This window comes from Corylus avellana, chromosome ca1 (assembly GCF_901000735.1).
Source record: "Corylus avellana chromosome ca1, CavTom2PMs-1.0".
NCBI classification, from domain to species: Eukaryota; Viridiplantae; Streptophyta; class Magnoliopsida; order Fagales; family Betulaceae; genus Corylus; species Corylus avellana.
In genome coordinates, this window is record NC_081541.1 from 9480902 (window position 1) to 9502998 (window position 22097).

Below are 22097 nucleotides of genomic sequence, written 5' to 3' on the forward strand. Positions count from 1 at the left end.
ACCACCAATATTTGTCGGAGTAACCTCATGCACTTGTCTGCCAGCCATGCTGAAAAATCCCGAAAATGAGATAGGTATAAGATAAAAGTTGAAACAAGAAGAAGAAGAAAATTGTTTTACTCCACCAAATTTCTTCATACATTTACATGGGTTTAAATAGAACAGAATACAAAATATTCAGAAGTTTCCATCTTCAACACTCCCCCTCAAGCTAAGGCAAAGATATCTTGCATGCCCAGCTTGCATAAGGTTGAATGAAAAACAATATTAAACACTCCCTTCGTCAAAATATCCGCAAATTGTTCCCATGTCTTCACATATGGCCTGCAGATTACACCCGCTCAAAGTTTTTTTTTAATAAAATGTTGGTCAATTTCAACATGCTTGGTTTTGTCACGTTGGACTAGAATGTGAGCAATATTAATTGCAGCTTTGTTGTCACAATACAGTCACTTAGAATCCTTAGAATCATACCCAATCCCTTTCAATAGTATCTTCAACCACAACATTTCACACACTCCATGAGTCATGGCTCTAAATTCCGCTTCCCACTAGATCTAGCAACCACTAATTGTTTCTTCCAATGCCATGTAAACAAATTACCTCCCACAAATGTGCAATAATATGTCATAGACCATCGATCCATAATAGATTCAACCCAATATGCATCTGTATAGGCTTCTACTTTCAAGTGCATATCGAGAAAACAACAATCCCTTACTTGGTGAGGATTTGAAGTAGCAAATCATTCGATAAACTGCTTCCATTATGAGGGTCACACAGCAAATACATAAATGGATTCACCACACTAATAACATATGCAACATCAGGAGAGGTGTGAGACTGATAGATCAACTGACCAACCAACCACAAATATCTACCTTTATCCACCACAGGACTCACTGTTTTCACCCAACTTAACCTTCACCTACAGTGGATTATCAATGGCTCTATATTTGAGCATGCTTGTTTCCTTAGAAAGATCAAGAATATATTTCCATTGGGAAATAAATATACCATGTTTCAACCTCAATACCTCAATGCCCAAAACATTAAAGAGGGACTATCCTAACGGTGAAGGTGTGTCCTCTATATATCTATAAGTATTCAAGAAGTATCAAATGCATGTTGAAATTTATAATTTTATTTCCAAATTTTTGCAAACGTTTTAGTGAGTATCACATATGTAGCTGGGATTATCCAAGTAGTATCATTGTAAGTTATAAATAGTGCTATAGTATATATGCCATTTCTAGATTTCAGAATTTGGCAGGCGATAAGTTGATTGTATGACCCAAAAACTATGCAACCAAGGTAAATTCTTCTTGACCTTTCACCTAAGCTTTTTAAAACCAATTAAGTATTGGCAGTGCAGGCTGCATTTACAAGAGCCTAAGCAAAGACTGAGCTAAGTGTACATAACTATTTACAGTGATTGAGAAGGCTATTTCCTTTTATTGCAATATAAATTAATGCAACAGAAACTTTGATGTGCATTCTCATTGCAACACTAAGCGGCAAAACTACCTAGGCACCTGATCCCACTCAAGTTCTCATAACAACTCAGTTCATTAATCTTTTTAATATCAGCTACCAATTAACCAACGCGGGTAAGCATTTGGGAGAACCCTATTTCACAATTTGAACTTTAGTATGAATTCTGATCCAAAATGCAAAATTTTCATAAGAGAAGGGAAATCTGCCCGTTGTTTCCACATATTCTATTCCATAAGGACCAACCACTTATCATCTTTACACGTACGTATTACACAACCTGGACATTTCAGCCACAATTCTCTTATCTTCTTCCCACAAGAGATACTCTTCACTTTTCAAAACTGCACCAATTTTAAATCTCTTGTCCTTTCTTGTCTTGCCATTCATTTACTCCAACATTCTCATTTTCGCTAAATGATTAATATTTGAAGTGTCTTTGAGCCAGAAAGTGTGATTGGACTTGCAATCTGCTAGTATAATTATCCTTTCCACTAAAATGTATTGGACTGGTCTTGACGAATTTTTGAAAAACAAAAACGTATAGCAACACTTGCAACTGGACGTTTAGTCCAAATTCAGCTTGAACTATTCTGAGTCAAGGAGTATTGGACTTTTAGGATCATTTTAACCTTCACGCCCTCTGCATGCACGCTAGTGTATCCAACGCAACTCAGGAGACACTTCCTATTACTCTACAATGTCTAAACATTTCAAACCCCACTAAATCAGTTCCTAATACTAACCTTGGCTCCGGCCTCAAATTCCCCACATAAGATTACGCTATGTCAACAAATAAAAAATGACAGCATATTTCAAAGTTAAAAGAAAATGGAACAATAGAAAGACATTGCCAAACAAACAAAAACTCCATAAAGACTTGGCAAATATCCAAACAACAACCATATCAAAAATCAACAAAAACAAATAATATACAATGCTGTAATTCAAGCTCTTCGTCAAATTTCACAAACTATCAAATGAAAATTCAAGCGAATCATCGTCAAACGAGAATTTATATTTAGAGCCGTACGTGAGCCTTCAATATGGTGACGAATCGAGCCGATTGGTACTATCGGCTAAAACATGAACGAGCTTACAACCCGATCAATCCACAAATCGACGACGATGGAGGTCCAAGAATCGCCATATAAGTCTCAGAATCCGCAGCAAAACTTTAGGGTTTGCCTGTTCAATGTCAAACGCTTTGTATTGCCGTGACCTGTAAACAGAAAGAGGCCAAGCGAAATGGACAGTTCTAGGCGTAAATGCGAGAAATAGAAGAGTAATGATACAAAGCACGCGAAGGACAAAAATACCCCGCGAAACTTGACGCATTTAAAAAAGTGGAAAGTCAAAAATACCCCGCGAAACCTGACGTAATTTAAAATTTTGTAAAAATTACACGAAGGTGCCCGATCAGCTCCATGTGTCGTTGGTCCGTCTTTGGTCTTCTGTAATGAGGTTTACTTTTCTATTTTTTAAATAAAATAAACTTTAGCCCCTAATTATTATCATTTTTTTTTTTACCCCTTCAAAACTTAAAAAAAAGCTGACCATCGCAATTCAAATTAGGCGGTACTAGCAACAGACATTTCTCTATTGCTTTCTAAATATCAGAAATGGTACAGTGCTATTTCAATGTGTTAAAATTAAAAAGAGCTTTTTTATATATTATTTTAATATAAATATTTTTTTTTCGTCTTTTTTACTTTTATTGGGATTATGTTAGAATTTTGTAAAAGATTAGAGGTTAAGAATGAAACTTGTATTTTGTAAATAAATAATATTTTAATAGTATAGAGAAATGTAAAGGAAGTTATTATGAAATATATTTGTTTTATAAATTTAGAGAAATGTAAATAAAGTTTCTGTAAAGTATATTTTGTAAAAAGTAATTTTGTTTTCTAAACTTAAAAAAAATCAAAGAAAAGTTACTATTAGTGCTCTTAATATTTGTCATCAATTAAATATGGTATTAGAGTAAAAGTTTTGAAGTCTCTCTCTAGGTTTCTCTCTGGGATTCTTTTTGGGGTTTCTTGGAGTGGCACAACTAGGTGAGGGGAAAGTCTCTCTCTGATTGACAGGAGGGGAGGTTTTGTTTGGGTGGTTTGTCCTTGTAGTTGAGTGTGGAGAAAGAAGATGGCCGAAGATTTGGAACATTTATGTAGCCGGATAACACTGACCAGTGGAGAACAGAAAGGGATTTCGATCACAGAAGGGGAGGTATCTGTTGTAAGGAAGCAAGGTGAACAATGTCTGGTAGGTAGATTATGGTCAGAGAAGTCTACAAATAAAGAGGCTTTTAAATCTGTCCTTTCTAGGATTTGGAGAACTATTGGGACTGTAGTCTTCAAAGAAATTCAAGACAATCTATGGTTGTTTGAATTTTCTAATGGCATTGATAAGAGGAGGGTCTTGGCAGGAAGGCCGTGGGCCTTTGATCGACAGATTCTGGTCATTACTGAGTTTGACGGGAAGACTCCTCCATCACAGATGACATTCATGTCTTCTCCTATATGGATTCAGGTTCATGAGATGCCGCTATTATGCATGTCTAAGGCGGTGGGCATAAAGATTGGTGAATCTATGGGGGAATTGGAGGATGTGGATTTAGCGGGGGATGGGGTAGGCTGGGGACGTTGTCTGCGATTACGGGTGCACATTGATCTTTCAAAACCATTGGAGCGAGGGAGAGCTTTGCACTTGGGTGAACAGTCATATTGGGTAGTTTTTAAGTATGAAAAACTCCCAATGTTTTGCTTCTTCTGTGGGAGGGTGGTTCATGGTAGGCTGGGGTGTCCTGCAAGGCAAGATTCAAGGGTGAATGCAGCAGCGGATAAGAAAGAGTGGGGTACCTCGTTGAGGGCGGAGGTGCGTAAGCAAATTTTTTCAAATGACAGCGGTGGTAGGCCTAGGAATTCCAGAATGGCGGAGGAGCAGAATTCTGATGATGGCGGTTGTGATGAGCGGCAGTTTGATTCACGTAGCTCCCCTTCTTCCGGGAACGTGAGAAATAATCGTCATACACGTGGTGAGGAGGGTGGAGATGATTCAGGACATTATGGATCGTGTGAGGGAGATCATGTATCTCTAGCTAGTACGCATGGGAAAAGTAAGTTGGTAGATAAATTTCCACGTAAGGGCAAGGAAATTTTATTTCAAGACTCTCCAGAATGCCACGTTTCTATTGAAACAGAGTTGAAAGCCACGTGTGAAAATGTTCCAATATTTAAGAATACCAATGTGACTCCCACATTCAAAGAGGTGGCCCAGAAGATTCCCATAATGGAGGATGAAACTATGGTTCACGTGTCCCCTTCTAGTGCTTTGATAATAGATACTTTGCATGCAGAGAAGGCTACATTTAGTGGTGATGAAATGGAACCGAATGGAGGAGATTTTGCAGGGGTACTACAGGAAGGGCTATCACAGCCAGGTTTGGAAAGTGTACGCACTTGGAAGAAGAAAGCTCGAGTTAAGAAATTTTCAGAAGAAGGAATGGCTTCGGTTTCTTCCGGTGTGCAGAAGCGGAAAGTTGTAGGAGGAGTGGTTGACAAGCAGGGGATGGCTGCAGGTAAGAAAAGTAGAAAGATAGTGGCTGATTCTTACCAAAGTAAATCCACACAGGCGAAGGCTGTTGAGCAGCCTCGCCTAGCATTATGAATCTGCTAAGTTGGAACTGCCGGGGAATTGGGAGCCCTCGGAAAGTTCGTGACCTTTGCCTTTTGGTAAAGGAAAATAATCCCCACATTTTGTTTATTATGGAAACAAAGTGTAAGAAGTATAAGCTGGAATTTCTTCGGGTGAAGATGGGTTATATGGGTCTTTTTGTGGTGGACCCGGTGGGGAGTAGTGGGGGTCTTGCTCTTTTTTGGAGGGATGATGTTAAGCTGGAAATACAAAATTTTTCAAGAAGACATATTAACTCCATAGTTATGCAGGCAGACAGTGACAGTTCTTGGAAGCTTACAAGCTTCTATGGGCATCCCGATTGGACAAAAAGATATGAGTCATGGTCACTATTGCGGCATTTGCAGTATTTCACTCCAGAACCATGGCTGGTCATTGGTGATTTTAATGAGATTGTTTCACAATCTGAGAAGTTCGGAATGGTTATGACAAGAGAGGGGCAAATGGAAGCATTCAGGGAGGTACTACAAGACTGCTCTTTGTTTGATTTAGGCTATAGAGGGTCTTTATTTACATGGACTAACTGTAGAGAGGGGGCTGATTTCACAAAAGAACGTCTTGATCGTGCTGTGGGGAATCGGGAATGGTGTGAAGGGCATCAGTTGTCTGAAGTATGGGTCCTTGCGGCGAGATCCAGTGATCATAAACCACTTTGCTTGCGGATGGGTGGGGGAGAGGTGAGAAGTGCAGCTCATTCTAAGAAGTTTAAAATAGAAGCCTCATGGATGGTAGACGAAGACTATAAACAGGTAGTGCAAGAAGCATGGGTCAGTGGTGGGATGGGAGGGTCCAAAATGCAGGTGGTAAGGCAGAAATTGGCTAATTGCCAATCTGATTTATCCTCTTGGAGTTCACGTAAATTTGGAGATGCTACCAAGAAAATCAAAAATAAAACCAAACAGCTGGAGTTGCTGCAGAGGAATGAAGGACCAGAAAATTGTGAGCAAATTAAAGTGCTGAAACATGAGATTGATTTTATAATGGAGCAGGAGGACCTCAAATGGAAGCAAAGAGCCAAACAAAATTGGTATCAACATGGGGATCGGAATACCTCTTTCTTTCATGCGTGGGCAAACCATAGAAGGAAAATCAACCAGATTAAACAGGTTGTGGATGAGTCTGGGGCCATATGGAGGAAGCAAGAGGAAATTGGAGCAGCTTTTGTTAATTACTATTCAGCTTTGTTTACAGCAGGGGAAGTCCAAGGTGTGCAAGAGTGTTTGGAGGGTATGAGTGCCCGAGTGACGGAGGAGATGAATGCTACACTCACTAGGACATTTACGGCTGCTGAAGTGGAATTTGCACTCCATCAAATGCATCCGTTGAAATCACCGGGTCCGGATGGCTTTTCAGCTTGTTTTTATCAAAACTCTTGGCAAACAGTGCAAGGAGAGGTATGTAATGCAGTGCTTGATTTTCTAAATTTTGATGTTTTTGATAAGGATATCAATGCTACCAATATAGCTCTTATTCCAAAAGTTAGCAATCCCACAAGAATTACAGAATTTCGGCCGATTAGTCTATGTAATGTTATTTACAAGATTATTGCTAAAGTGCTAGCTAACCGAATGAAGAGAGTGTTACCCATGATTATTTCTTCTACTCAGAGTGCCTTTATACCAGGTAGACTTATAACAGATAACATATTGGTGGCATTTGAAGCTCTACATACTATGGATAGTAGAATGAAGGGGAGGGAGGGTTATATGGCACTTAAGTTGGATATGAGCAAAGCCTATGACAGGGTGGAGTGGGATTTCTTGGAGTTGATGATGCGTAAGATTGGATTTAATGAACGGTGGGTTAAGCTAACCATGACTTGTGTTCGTACTGTTTCTTATTCAGTGGTAGTTCATGGGCAACCCTATGGCAAAATTATACCGACTCGAGGTATTCGACAGGGAGATCCACTTTCACCTTATTTTTTTATACTATGTGCGGAAGGGCTGAGTTTCTTGTTACAAAAGGCGGAGCAGGGAAGAAGAATTACAGGTCTCCCGGTTACTAGAGGGGGTATCCGATTGAACCACCTATTTTTTGCTGATGATAGTCTCCTATTCTGTAAAGCGAATAGGATTGAGTGGGAGCATATTCAGGAGATTTTGGAGATCTATGAGAGAGCTTCAGGTCAGAAATTGAATAAGATGAAGACTTCTTTGTTTTTTAGTAGGAATACTCCGGCAGAAACAAGAGCCCTTATCCTATCTCTTGCAGGGGTTTCTTCCACACAAAGGTATGAGAAATATTTAGGGCTTCCTGCTTTAATTGGTAGATCAAAAAGGATTGCTTTTTCTAGTATAAAAGGGAGGATTTGGGACAGAATGAGTGGTTGGAAAGAAAAGTTTCTATCTCAAGCTGGGAAAGAAATTATGCTTAAAGCAGTTATTCAAGCGATTCCTACATATTCAATGAGTGTATTTCTTCTACCTAAAACGCTTTGCCATGAAATCAATTCCATGATGTCCAAGTTTTGGTGGGGGCATAAGGAGAATGACACTAAAATGGCTTGGATGAGCTGGGAGAAGCTTGGAAGGGCAAAGGAGAAAGGTGGGATGGGGTTTCGAGATTTAAAATGTTTCAATTTAGCTCTTCTTGCCAAGCAGGGTTGGCGGCTCATTCATAATACTGATTCCTTGGTTGCTCAGATTTTTAAGGAGAAATATTACCCTAATGCATCCTTTCAAACATCCAATTTAGGGAGAAGACCCTCATATGCTTGGAGAAGTATTTGGTCATCCAGAAAACTTCTTCAGGAGGGTATGATGTGGAGAGTAGGAGATGGTAAGTCAATTAAAGTCTGGCATGATCGGTGGATTCCTCTACCAACTACTTATGCAGTTCAATCTTCTATTAATACTATTGAGTATGATGCTAGGGTGTGTTCTTTGATTGATGAAGATACTAAATGGTGGAACAAGGCATTGGTTTATAGCATTTTTAGGAAGGAAGAAGCAGAGATTATATGTAGTATGCCTATATGTCCTAGACCGCAAAGTGATCGTATGGTGTGGGTAGGATCTCGCAAGGGAGATTTCAGTGTGAGAAGTGCCTATCACTTTGCTAAATCCATGATGGAAAGTACTATAGGCAGCAGCTCCAGTACAGACCATAGCATCCAAATTTGGAGGGATATCTGGCGTGTAAAGGGACCTCGGGTATTAATGTCATTTCTTTGGAAGGCTTGTGCTAATATCTTACCTACAAGAGAGAATTTGCATAGAAGAGGTGTGATTGAAGATCCTATGTGCCCCATTTGTAAGATGGAACCTGAAACAGTAAGCCATGTTCTTTGGAATTGTCCAGCAGCTTCGGATGTTTGGCTTGAATGCTCTTCACGGATCCAAAAATGTGTTGTGGTTGAGGACTCTTTTTTGAACATTTTTAAACAAATGCATGACAAGTTTGAAATGGAAGAATTACAGTTTATTGCCATCACAGCAAGGCTCATTTGGCTCAGACGTAATGATGTTGTTTTTGGTGGCGAATTCCTGTCTCCTTGTTAATTCGTAGAGCAAAAGAGCAGCAAGAGGTCTCTAATTCCGCTGATCAAGTCCGTCGTGATAACCTATTTAAGCCAAACACTTTGCTGGAAGCTAGTTGGAAGGCGCCGAATATGGGTTCAGTCAAGGCAAATTGGGATGTTGCGGTGGATCGAGAGAGAGGGAAGATAGGTATTGGTGTAGTAATTCGTGATTATGAAGGAAAGGTTGTTGCAGCTCTTAGTTGTTTTTTATCTGCTCATCTTGACCCTTCATCTGCGGAAGCCTATGGTGTGTGGAAGTTGGCTGATTTCTGTTCCAGAAGGGGTTTCCATAAGATTGAGGTGGAAGGCGATGCACTAGAGATTGTACAATCCCTACGTACAGATTCAATCTGTATGCAGAGCTATGGGCATCTGATTGAAGGGGCAAAATTATTGCTTAACACGGCAGCCTTCTGGGAGGCTAAACATGTTAGAAGAACGGGTAATGAGGCTGCCCATTTATTAGCTAAGTTTGCTTTTGTTTCCACTGTAGAGCAAGTTTGGTTTCTGGAATGTCCTACATGTATCCAGGAGATTGTTCTTGTTGAGCAGGAATGTTGTTAATTAATACAAGTCTGGATTCTCTTTTCAAAAAAAAAAAAAAAAAAAAAAAAAAATATTTGTCATCAAAATATACGAAAAAGAGGTCACGCGTACCACACATTTCCTCGTTTTCACTTTTTTCTCAAAATATTCTTAAAGGTATAAAAAAAAAAAAATTAATTAATAAATAACCACTTGAAACAAAACAAAAACAAAAAAGTTATAATTATAACCCATTTTTCATTTTGGGGCCACAATATGTGGAGAAGTTTGGTCACCCTTATTTTCTTAACGGAAAATCTAATATTTTATTTTTATTTCATTCTTTTGTTTGTTATTTTTTAGCTATACTTGTAGGGATGGCACGTGCTTCATTCCATGTGTTCAATAATAATATAAGTAATTCATTACGTGACATTTTAGACAAAATTTATCTTTCTCTCTCTAGTTTAAGGCTTTCTCTCTCCTCCACAAGCAATTTTTTGTTTAAACTTAAGAGATAAGTTGGGTTAAAGTTGGGTTTAAATTGTGTATTTATCATTTTCCATTTATTTATCGCCTATAACTCATTTTCTTCCTTATGTATAAGGAAAAGAGGTATGATACAACCGCAACAAAAAACTAAAAAATACCCAACTTATCTCCTACATGTCATTTTTATGAGGAAAAAAAAAATGAAACATTCAATTTTTTTTAAAAAAATAATAATAATACATAGGAGAGGAGTTGGGTATTTGTTGGTTTTATGCTGTGACTATATCATTCTTCAAAGAAAAATCACAAAACGTCACCAAACTATATTCAATATGATATAATTTGGTTTTTCAACAAATCATTCTAAAACCCATTTGAAAAATGTCAGCGATATAATAAAATACTCTTTAAGACACTAGGCACTAGTACTGGGCCATAGAGGTGCTTCACTTCATTTTAGTGCCTATCTCCTCACCATCTCATCCTTTATCATTTAGATTTTTTCAAATAAAAAATAATAATAATAAAAATTAAATAAATAAATAAAGAGAGAAGAGATGGTAAATAGATGGTAGTTAGAATGAAAAAAAGAATATCTCTAGTGGGCCGCTATTGGACATGTTGTATTCTATATCACCAATTATGATTCCCAAGGGTTTGGCTGAAGCTTGCACTGAATTGCAACTGTTCTTTTCAAAATTGTCCAAGTCTGGTGAAAAAAAAAAAAGAAAAATCAGTTTCGAAATTAACATTTTCCTGCCCCATCCTTTTGTGAGAAAAGTTCTCCAAAAGTTGCAATAAAATATCAGAATTATGTTCATAATTTTTCTTTCTTTCAATTTGAGTATCCAAACTTCAGTATTTATACGAAAGCTTAGCAATAGCCACCAAAAAAACTTATTAATTACAGAGTTGTTTCAACTGCTGCCTTCAAATAGATGCATAACCATGCAAACTGTAAGTGAATTGTCTCCGGTATTAACGATGTGAAGTTATTTAATAATTGTTAAAGTATTAATTAAATAATTAAATTTATTATTTTTATTAGCTTAATTTTTTTAGATAATCGGTAATTTAATATGGAATTAAAACTTTTTTTTTTATGAATAACTTTTAAGATAATTAATAATTTAACATAATATTGTAATTATCATTTGAGTTCAAATGTGAACGGATGCAGGAGGATCTAAAATAGTTCCAACGACAGGGAAGGTGACTTCCAATAGTGCTAACAAGGAGACACCCCTTCAGCTCATCCTCCCATTGATCTTCATATCTGCATATTGTTCAACAGTTGCATCAACTTTGGAGTTCTCTGTGTTACTCTTCTGAATATTTTTGATACCTGAAGAACAGAGCTTTCACCTTATGTGTAATCTTGTTAATTAATACAATATATTTCCCGAAGTTTCTATGCTTTACTAATTAATCTCTTATATGGTAGCTCCAATCTAGTCATTATTAGTGTTATCTTCCCTGTTGTGGCTAACAAATTCTCTTGTCGTCACAATAGGTTCATTCATTGGACTGCCTAAAAAATTGCTATTTTTTACGACCTCTTTCTTGGCACATGTGTCATGTCAAAAAACTATTGAGTTGTGTCATTTAATTGCCCAAATTTCTTAGACTGAGTGCAACATGAAAATAAGTTATTTGAATTAAATACGGCACACTTGAAAATAAAGATGGAATCTAAATCTATGTGTATCATAACTCATTAACTTGATTTAATGAGTGACAAATGTCCTTTCATTCCATTGATGTTTGCTAAGAGGAATCATTGAACAAAACTTGACATTTAAAAATAAAATATGGAAGAGAACAAAACAAAAATTGAGTATGAACAATGATTCGCTAAGGAAAAACCAAAAATAGAATTGAAAATTAAAAGAGAAACGATCTATATATATAAACAACATCAATTAATGAAATAATGGTAACAAATTATAGATGTCTTTTTTTTAGGAGGAATGATAAAGGCACAACTTTTTGTCTCAACTTTTCCCTTATTTTTTATTTATTAAGCACATGATTTTATGAATTTATTAGAATTCACTTCCATTAACTCGTAGGTGTGGAATTTATTAAATTTTCCTGCTTAAATAGTGATTTGTAGTTGATTCTATTAAATTTTTCATTAAGACGGTGAAGCTGTTGTCTTTACTACTTTATTAGTTAAATGCTTCACATATTCCGGTCAATACAACCTATTGGCCTGTCAATGGGTCTTATAACAACAAAGCATAACTATTGTATTGTGATTATTTTTCAATTTATACTTGTGTTTCTTTAGCATATATATCAAAAAAATTGGTTAGCGTCTTAGCGACATGAATTTGGTCTTGGCATTCTACATCATCAATGCTCATAAATTCTACACGCATGCATAGTGTATGGAGTTAGATTAATCCATAAAAAATTAATCATTTCCATTGTTCAAAGGTAATATCTATCCTTAAATATATAATTAGAGTTGAATCTTTGAAGATGTTTTTTTACACCATAAACAAATTTACAAATGGTTACATTTGTATGCTTTGTAATATAGTTGAAATTGATTATTGATGAAGAGTATTTACCAGATCAAATGATTTTAATCTAAGATTGACATACTAAAATAACTATATCAAATTTCGAATGCGAGGTTCTCTGAAGGACATTATGGTGATTAAACTCGATTGACTTGTCGAACACCCCATCATATGCACTCACGCCTTTTCTAGATGTCTGACGTTGCACACACTGTGCACACACAGTAGTGAACAGTGACGGATTTGATCCATCATCACTGTGCACTTATTTGTTTTTGCATTTTTAATTTCGAATAATATATTTTGTAAAAAAATAAAAAAATAAAAAACAGATGGCGGGACTAAGGCGCATGGCTCCGTACAAAGAAGGGAGCCCAATTCCCCCGCTATGCGTGGACTATAATATTCAGCACCAAAAAAAAAAATTTAAATTAAATTAAAAATTAAAAAAATTAAAAAAATTAAAAAAATGATGATGATATCTTTCTCTTGGGGATCTTACTACTGATTACTGAATCTCCACCTCAGGCCAGCTAGCTCAATCTCTCGTCAGAGGAAAGAGAGAAAAACAAAAAACAAAAACAAAAACAAAAAAAGATCAGACTTCGAAAATCAATAAAACCTAGTGGGTAGTCAAATTATAACTGGGCTTCTCACCTTTATGCACATCTTTTGGTTCGTTTAGGAAAATTTGCTCCAACACTTTGGAGAAGAAAGGTAAACTTTGTAAAGTTAGTTAACCAACCCATGAAAAAGAAAGGAGCGTTGTATTTGAACAGCCTAGAATTAATGGAAATAAAATGTTTCAAATTAATGAAAATAGTGACCATCAAGGGTGGTGGCCCAAGGAAGTTTTCAAGTAGTCAGGGCATCTAGTGGGGCGTGGGTTCGAATCTCCACAATAAAAAATTCTCATATATGCCTGGCCAGTATTATCATCACAAATTAGAGAATTAGTTACTGTTTGATTCCAATTCCCATTAAAAAAAATTTGTGTCTACCCAAAAGCTACCCTCTAAGCTACCCTCTAAGCCTAGCCTTCATAATTTTCTTCAACTGCAGCAGCAATCCACCCAAATAACTTGCTTCCTCTCTTGGATTGCCCCACCTGTCCTGACCTTGAGCCCCATTTCCTCCTCCTCCACCATACCAGATGCATCTAAAAATACTTTCCATCAACTTAAGAGTAAATTAATAAATAGAGTATAAATTCACGTTATTTTCTCTAATGACATATTAAATCACCATGAAATAAACTTGTATATCTAAGATGGTATGAGGTTTGGTGGTTAGGTAGCCTTATTGGTTCTGTCCATGAGATCCTAGCTCACTCTCTGTTTGCGATGGCACGTGGCTTACAATAATTTTCTTTCTCTAATTTTTTAAATTTTTTAGAATTTATATAAATAACTAAAGTTTTTTGGTATATCTATGTGCAGCTAAGCTTTTTCCTGATTTCCGAATCATTTGACTTTGGGTATTTGACCAGAGTCTCTCTCCTCTCTCAATACTCAATGGGGACCATTCTCTTTTGTCCCATGTCATTACAGTTTTGCCAGTTTGGGCTTTGTGACAACGTGTGATATGGGTGCATGCATACTACCCCCTCACGGGCCTCACCCCAACTCTTGGAATCTGCTATTATTAAATGATGAGATATTGTTTTTCGTTTTAAGTATAATAATGGGAAATTAATGGAATGGAAGGCTGATGAAAGAAGCATGTAAATTGCAATTTGATGGAATAGGAAAGGAGCTTTGTATTTGAAGTTTGAACAGCCTAGAATTAATGGAAATAAAATGTTTTAAATTAATGAAAATAAAGTAGGTTTTTAGTGAAGGAATTTAATGGAAGATTTGTGGATGGATTGAGATCCCAGCAATACTGCTAAAATTGTTCATCAATTTTTTCTTAAATTTTGGCCATTAATGCCCTCCAACAGTTACCAATTTGCCAAGTGTCCCACTAAAGATAAATAATAAAATATTATTTATTTTTTTTAAAAATAAAATATAAAAGAAAATTAAGAAATTAAAAAACTGAAGTGACCGGCCATCCCAATTAAGCCATGGGGGTGGCTTCCAGGGGCCCGTTGGAAGCCACCCTCGTGGCCATAGTGGTGGTTTCGTCACCTCCCATGGCCAAAACACAAAAATTAATTTTTAGGTTTTGGCTATGGGGTGGCCGGCCAACCCAGTTTTTTTAATTTTTAATTTTTTTTTTATATTTATTTTTAAAAAATAAATAAATAATATTTCATTATTTATCTTTAGTGAGACATGTGATAGATTGGGGGCGGTTGAATAATATTGGATAGCTAAGATTTGAGAAAAAATTGATTGGCAATTTTGACAGAATTGCCGGGAATCCCAATCCAAGATTTGTGGTCTCATGATAATTTATTAAATTGGATTGAAGAAAATTTGAACATTTTGTTTCTTTGTTCAAAAATTTAATTCAAATGTTGGGTGCCTGTGCCTACTGAAGCGATAATATTGGATTTAATTCTAAGTATGTATTTTTGGTAAAGCAAACAATGGGACCCATGTTTTCCGTACAAGTCAGCACCCAAGCCAGAAGAATAATCTTTCTTAGGACCCATAATTCAAATCCAAGTCACAATTGGTCGAAAATAAAGCGAAAAGTTACTTTTTCACTTTCCAATTTTAAAAGGCCCACGAGATTAATCTTTAAATATTTAAGGAAATAAAGCGTTTTTTTTTTTTTTTAACTCAGAGTTGGGCACTTAACGCAACCCACCTTTCAGGATTAAATCCAATATTATCACCATTTGAATTGGAAGCCTTAACTCTTGAGGTGAAGAGTATTTGGTCGGGCACAAAATACGGAGCATTTGGTCACTGTTTTTGTCATATATTACAAGTATTATTGTTCACTTAAAAATAAAATAAAAACATAAAAATATTATTTTATTTTTATTCAAAATTACAAACCCAAATGAATAAAACTTATGTTTTGTTGGTGAAAGTGATTGGACCGAATTTTGATTCCCAAGGGTTCGGCTGAAGTTTGCACCGAATTCCAACTGTTCTTTTCAAAATTCTCCAAGTCTAGTTAAAAAAAAAAATCAGTTTGGAAATTAACATTTACTTGCCCATCCGTTTGTGAGAAAAATTCTCCAAATTCTTGAGCTGTCGGAAATAAGTTCCAATAAAAATCAAAATTAAGTTGACAATTTTTCTTTCTTTCAATTTGAGTGTCCAAACCGGCATTTATACAAAAGCTTAGCAATAGCCACGAAATAACTTCATAATTACAGAATTCTTTCAATGCTTCCTTCAAATAGATGCATTACTATGCAAGAGTGAATCGTCACCGGTACTATAGTCGTTAAGTTGTTTAAAGATTTTTAAAATATTAATTAAATAATTAAATAACTCTAGTTAGAACCGAAGATGGTTGAAATCCCCTTATATGTTTAGAAATTGTAATACAACTTAAAAGTTAATGAATTTTTAATATTTATTTGTTTTGCTTCTTGTAATTCTAAACTATATATATATATATATATATATATAATTACAGTTGAATTTTGCCGATGTTCTCCTTTTTGACCATAAACAAATGGTTAATTTTCTATGTTTTGTAATATAATTGAAATTAATTATTGATGAAGAGTATTTACCATATCAGAGGATTTTAATCGAAGCATACGATTGATATATTCAAATAACTATATCAAATTTCGACCGTGAGGTTTTCTCAAGAAAATTATGGTGATTAAACCCAATTGACTTGTCGAACACCCCATCACATGCACTCACGCCTTTTTTAAATGTCTGACGTTGCATGTACAACGTCAGACATCTAAAAAAAGTGTGAATGCATTTAATGGATATTTTACAAGTCAATTGAATTTAATCACCATAACGTCTTTCAGAGAACCAAGTTTGAAATTTGATATAAATATTTTAGTATGTCAATCAAATACTTCGATTAAAATTCTTTAATCCAATAAATACTCTTCATCAATAATCAATTTCAACTACGTTACAAAGCATACAAATGTAGCCATTCGAAAATTTGTTTATGGTAAAAAAAAAAGAGAACATCTTCAAAGATTCAACTCTAATTATATATACATACATATATATATATATATATATATATATATATAGTTTAGCTCTACAAGAAGTAAAACAAACAAATATTAAAAATTCATTAACTTTAATAACTTTCAAGTTGTATTTCCATTTCTAAACATATAAAGGGGATTTCAACAATCTCAATTTCGACCATCTTCAGTCCTATAGCTAGAGTTAGAGCATACAAGCTCAATTGAACTGGAAAAAGCAAAACAAGTAAAATAGAATAAAAGTGATTCCGATGTAAATAAATTGGAAATAAGTGTTTAATACACTTAATTATTATTATATTATGATTATTCCCATTTCACTAAATAACCCGATATCACATCTTTATACTGAATTCCCACAAATCCACCATCATGAAAAATTAAAATACACAAGTCAAAAATTGATAAAGAGCAAGTCGACTTTTGGTGCAACTCTTTTTGAAAAAGAAGACGCAACAGTCGCTGCACATTGGCAGCGTTCACAAACCATACAAAATTCGTATAAATTCGTAGTGTTGATCCTGATCGTCGGAAAGATGGATTAAGATCAACTCTACAAATTTCTACGAATTTCGCATGACTTGTCAGCGCTGCCAATGTGCAGCAACTATTAGGTATTCTTTTTCAAAAAGATTTGACGTCGGAAAGTTAAATTCTCCTCACATAATCCATCGCTACGTTCACAACTCCATTATCTGATAAAAGATATACCAAAAACACTAATTAATTCTATATATAAATTCTAACAAAAAAAAAAATCAAAAAAGAGATAAAATAAGTAAAAACCATTACCGCCGTAACCTTCTAGCTGCAAAAACTCTCTGAACACAACCTCTCGAGATTGAGAGAGAATGGTGAGCGCTCTGTTCAAGCCGAGAGAGAGACACTGAAGAACGGTGGTTGAGCCACCGTCGTCGTGCAGTGGGCAGCGCCTTAGGCAAAGCTGAACCAGCCCTCTTCCAGCGAGATGAAAACTCGGAAAAAAAATAACAGGAAAAATTTTCGCATCTTCGTTTTCCTCCGTTTCTTGGGACCCAAACAGAGAACTCGGAGAAGATGAGGCGATGCAGCAAAAACCCAGACCGACCCAACAGAAACCGATCAAGACCCAACAGAAACCCAGAAACCCAGACCGATCAAACCAAACTTCAAGGTTCTCATATATGCTCACCAGACTTCACCATTCAAGGAGATCGAGTGAGTGAGGCAGAGAGGGAGATGGAGATGAGTGAGGCAGAGAGGGAGAGAGGTGCGGCTGGAAGGGAAAGAAGGGAAAGAAGAAGAAGGAGAAGAGATGAGAGAGAAAAAGAAAGGTTAAATTAAAGGTTGTGTCCGTAGCTTGTGCTATCATCATTCTCAGCAGTTTCACCATATTTTATTTACTAAAATAACTAAAAATATATATTTTTCTATTTCAATTATCTACTTTTTTAACATTACTATTTTAATTATTTTTTTTAAAATATTTTTTTGTGTTTTTTACTTTTATTTTTCAAAGAATATAAAAAAAAATCTATATTATTTCTTATTTATTTAGTGAATAAATAATAATCATTAAAGATTAAATATTATTCCCTCACTACTTATTTTTTATTACATTGATGAGATTAAAAATGATGAATTTTAATCATTTTTATCAAATTGCTTTACTAAAATAATAAAAAGAAATAGTTTTGATGAGACTATCGGAAATGCTCTGAAGTGTCTTAATATGCTTGATCTTCTTACAAAAAAAAAAATATGCTTGATCTGTAGTGTCAATAGGCATTGAGTCAGACGTAGCATAGACTTGTAAGGATGGGGAATTTGACGAGAAGACTCAGCGGAGGATTCCCGTGGACTTCTTAGATATTCTGCAAATTCACGTGAACCGAAGCATTTTGAATTGTTGGAGATAGTGAAGACACATATTATCTAGGATGTGATTGGCTCAAATACTGTTTATCACTATTTTTAAAAAAAATTAACATCAAAATATTATAATTTTTTTACTTTTAATATCAAATTATTCACTTTTTATTATTATTCAAATAAAAAGAATCTCTACAAAACAAAATTTTTTTATTTTTTTATACCACATTTTTATTTTTTTTATACCAAATATTTTTATTTTTTTATATATTAATTTACAATTAATTACAGTATTTAAGCGATCCCATTTGCCAATCACCCCTTATTCACGTGAGCCTTGTGTTGAAGTAGAATGAGACAAAGGATTTGAATTCTTGGTGAAAGTGCTGCAGGTGAAGACAACATCATGTGAACTTCTTGGGATTTCTGAAAGTACATGTGAGAGATTTCTTGACGTGTTGGAGAAATTTCTGCAGGAGGTGCTGCGGGTGAGACACATCGCGGGCAGCAGACACATCATGCTCACCTCACGTCTCAATAATGACATCCCTCAATCAGAGTGTCATTCATTGCAGAAGGGTAAAAGGACGTGGAGAAAAAATAAAAATCGCTACAGCTATTTTTCTCTCTCTCTCAACTATTCTTTCTTTTCTGGATGACCCACGCACCCCTAACCCCAAAGGGCCAAAACGCACGCAACCTTAACTCTGAGGTCTTCACGCAACCCAGCTGTCAGGCACGAAATACGGAGCATTTGGTCATTTAAGAAAATCAAAAAAAATGCAACTCACGGGTTTTATGTGAAACGAAGCGTTTTGTCATATATTAAAGATTAATAAATGTTTAAATGGCGCCGTTTGTAACCGTGTATCATCTTCTTCATTGCTAACCTACCTAATTTTTTAAATCTCTGAATCAGTTTAAAACTGTAAAACTGAGAGTCTGAGGGTCTGAGGAATGCTTGCCGATTGCCAACACTGCGAATGCTGATGCCCTTGATGAATGGCTGAGAGTGGGCCTTTTGGGTATCCAAGAAAAATCTGATGGGGGTAAGGAAAATTCTCCTACTTTTTTACCCTCCCTCCGCCCCTGCATGCGCACATGGGTACTAAGTGCATGTGTTTGGTCCGCCAAACGCAAGCACTTAATACCCATGTGAGCTCTGTGGTGGCGTAAGCATTTCTTCTTTTGTGGGCATCAGTTTTTGAAAACGAGCTTCACTCCAGGTTGTGTTCAGGGAAATTGCGTCATCAGAAATAATGGACCAAACGTTTGCTAAGAGGAATCATTGAATAAAACTTGACATTTAAAAGTAAATCATGGAAGATAACAAAACAAAAATTGAGGAACCAAAAACAAAAATTGAAAAAGAGAAACAATTTATATACAGACAATAATATCAATTAATTAAATAATTGTTAAAATTAACAAATTATGGACCTGGCATGCATCTTGACGGTACAAATTCTAAGGGCCAGAGAGAGAAAGTTCAGTGAGAATTCATCCAGAAAAGAAAGAAAGAGTTGAGAGAGAAAAATACCTGCAGCATTTTTTCTTTTTTTCCCACGTCTTTTTACCCTTTTGCAATGAACGAAACACGTGCCTCCATCAGTAAAGAGGTGAATGACCCTAACACTCTGTCTGTCATTTTTTTACCGTTTCTCTCTCCATCAGAATAATTGAGGTCAATGAATGACACGTTTCTCTCTCTGTCATTTTTTTTTCTGTCTTTTCACCCTAACACTCTGATCGATATGCCAATGCACGTGTTTGGGTCAGAAAAAGCTATTAAATTTTTTTTATTTTTTATCTGCGAATATCTTTCGCTTGGGATTCTACTACTGATTACAGAATCTCTACGTCAGGTCAGCTAGTCTTATCTTCCGTCAGAGTAAAGCGAGAGAAAAACAAAAAATATAAAAAAAATCAGACTTCGAAAATCAATAAAATTCAGGTGAAACTGATAATTATTTACTGCATCCATTTTTATTTTGTCATTTCATCAATGTCACTGTATTACTTTATAAAAGCCTTCCAATCTTTTTACTCAGACTCTCTAATCGATAATGTTAATACGTGTGCCTGTTCAAGGTAAAAATCTCTTTTTCACTCTATTTATCCTTTCTGATACGATTCAACTCAACCATATTCCCTTGCTCCCTGGTTCCTCCCACTCCCTTTCCCGTGTGAACGTAACAATGGATTTTGTGAGGAGAATCCAACTTTCCGACGATCAGAAATTTCTTATGTCGTGTGAACGCTGCGAACGTGCGGTGACTGTTACGTGCTCTTTTTCTAAACGGGCTTGCAAGGTTTGGTTTAATTTTATTTTGCTATTTGTTAATTTTACTTATTTTTTTATTTAGCATTCTTTGAATTTTAGTGCCCGATTTATCTGAAAAATTAAAAATGGAATGTGGAAATTAACCAGATTGGGAACGGAGGAGGTTTTGTCGATTTAATAACTCTGAAATGTTTCGGCGCCACCCCTACTGAGTTTTATCTTGGCCACTCCGACGGAGTTTGTGTTTGGCCGTGGCCGGAAGGTTAGGGTGGTAATGTTTTTGATTTATTTTATTTGTGTTTTTTTTATTTTTTTTCATAATTTTTATATAGAATTAATTTGTTTTCTTGGGATATTTTTTTTATCAGGTGAATGGAGTTGTGTTGTGAAGGCGTAAATATCTCGGGATTATGGATTCATAATTTGAATGGACACGCTGCGGTTGTCCAGAATGCATCTGCTAATTTTACTTAAATAAATGAAAGAATGAGTTTTAAGTTTTATTTTATAATAATTTTTTTTTGTATATTTTTTATCTGGCAAATGGAGTTGTGTTGGCAAATGGAGTTGTGATGGAAGACTCAGATTTCTCGAGATTATGGATTCATAATTTTAATGAACATGCAGCGTTGGCTAGAATGTATTTTTGCCGCTTTTACCAAGATAAATAAATGAATGTGTGCTAAGTTTTATTTTGTAATGAAAACATTTAGTATTAGTTTTAATATATTTGTCGTTTTTTTTTTTTGTTTTGTTTGGGTCTCCGTAAACTGAACTGTTGATGTACTTTTAATTTAAAGCTTTCGTTTGGCAGACTTTGTTATTATTTAAGTTATTTGAGTAATGTTAATTTAAACGCCGTACGAAGCTTCACTGCTGAGCATCCGATCCGATCCAGGGGTAACAGTCTCTCTCCTCCTTTGGTAGTCTGACCCCAGACCTGCTTTTTCGTTCTTCTTTTTTTGATATGTTTATGTATAGCTTCCTAGGAACTGATAATGTGCTGAGTGGCATCGATGATTATGATCATAAACAATGCTATTAATCTTTAATATGTTCCTTTTTTTAGCTCATTTAGTTTGTTTGTGTTTGTGGTTTTTTCTTTTTTCTCCCAATTGTTTGAATTTGTAATTTGTAGGACAAGAATTTAATTACAGTATTAAACTTTTTTTATTTGCTAATTTTGTATGATAATTAAAAATCTCTTTCAAAATGCTTAAAAGAATTTGCAGCTTGTTGGGGGATGGCCGAAGAGCACAAGCTTCCGAATTGGGTGGGTCAAGCGCTCCTCATTTCTCATCTTTCATCTAAGAGTGGAGCTTGATGGAAAAGAAATAACACTATAAATGCACATTCGCAATGTATAAAGCATTGTAATTTGTTTCCTTATGCAATCTGCAGTAATAAAGTTAAAACAGTTTGAAGTTCGTTGGGCATCTGCTTCATTGAATAGTAGCCTCTGTGTAAGGTTGTAGATATTTGTCGTTGGTATTATCTTGTATAAACACTAATTTTGAATGATCAAATGTTGAATTGGTTTAACTTAACTGACAAGATAATGATCGAATATCTCAGCCTCTCTTTAAGAATGTTTTCCGGTTGGAGTAT

At 35.4% G+C, this 22097-nt stretch overlaps 2 protein-coding genes and 1 long non-coding RNA gene across 8 annotated transcripts in view; 1 reads left to right on the plus strand and 2 right to left on the minus strand.

Annotated features, from left to right (window-relative positions):
* LOC132167448 (uncharacterized) overlaps positions 1-21916 on the plus strand; it is a 34385-nt gene extending 12469 nt beyond the window's left edge. Inside the window, exons 2-4 of one of the 2 annotated variants that reach the window (XR_009438682.1) lie at positions 20297-20517; positions 20637-20760; positions 20858-21916. Coding sequence is in view for 1 of the 2 variants with exons in the window: in XM_059578432.1 (XP_059434415.1) it covers positions 20297-20517; positions 20637-20751; positions 20858-20886 (365 nt within the window). In the remaining variant the exon portion in view is untranslated. The remainder of the gene's footprint in view (positions 1-20296; positions 20518-20636; positions 20761-20857) is intronic. The other variant, XM_059578432.1, reaches the window with a different exon arrangement.
* The window catches only part of LOC132167446 (uncharacterized), a 48433-nt gene that overhangs the window by 6079 nt on the left and 20257 nt on the right, over positions 1-22097 (minus strand). For 3 of the 5 annotated variants that reach the window (XM_059578425.1, XM_059578422.1, XM_059578430.1), the window contains exon 1: positions 2528-2733. The exons of 1 other annotated variant lie outside the window; for it this stretch is intronic. The gene's annotated coding sequence lies outside the window, so the exon portion shown is untranslated. Of the gene's footprint in view, positions 1-24; positions 50-2527; positions 2734-22097 lie in introns of those variants that run through there. One more of the 5 variants, XM_059578423.1, reaches the window with a different exon arrangement.
* On the minus strand, positions 16613-17746 carry LOC132166925 (uncharacterized). The gene is made up of 2 exons (XR_009438642.1): positions 17147-17746; positions 16613-17049 (listed from the first exon to the last, which is right to left on the minus strand). It is a non-coding gene; the product is annotated as an uncharacterized LOC132166925 (long non-coding RNA).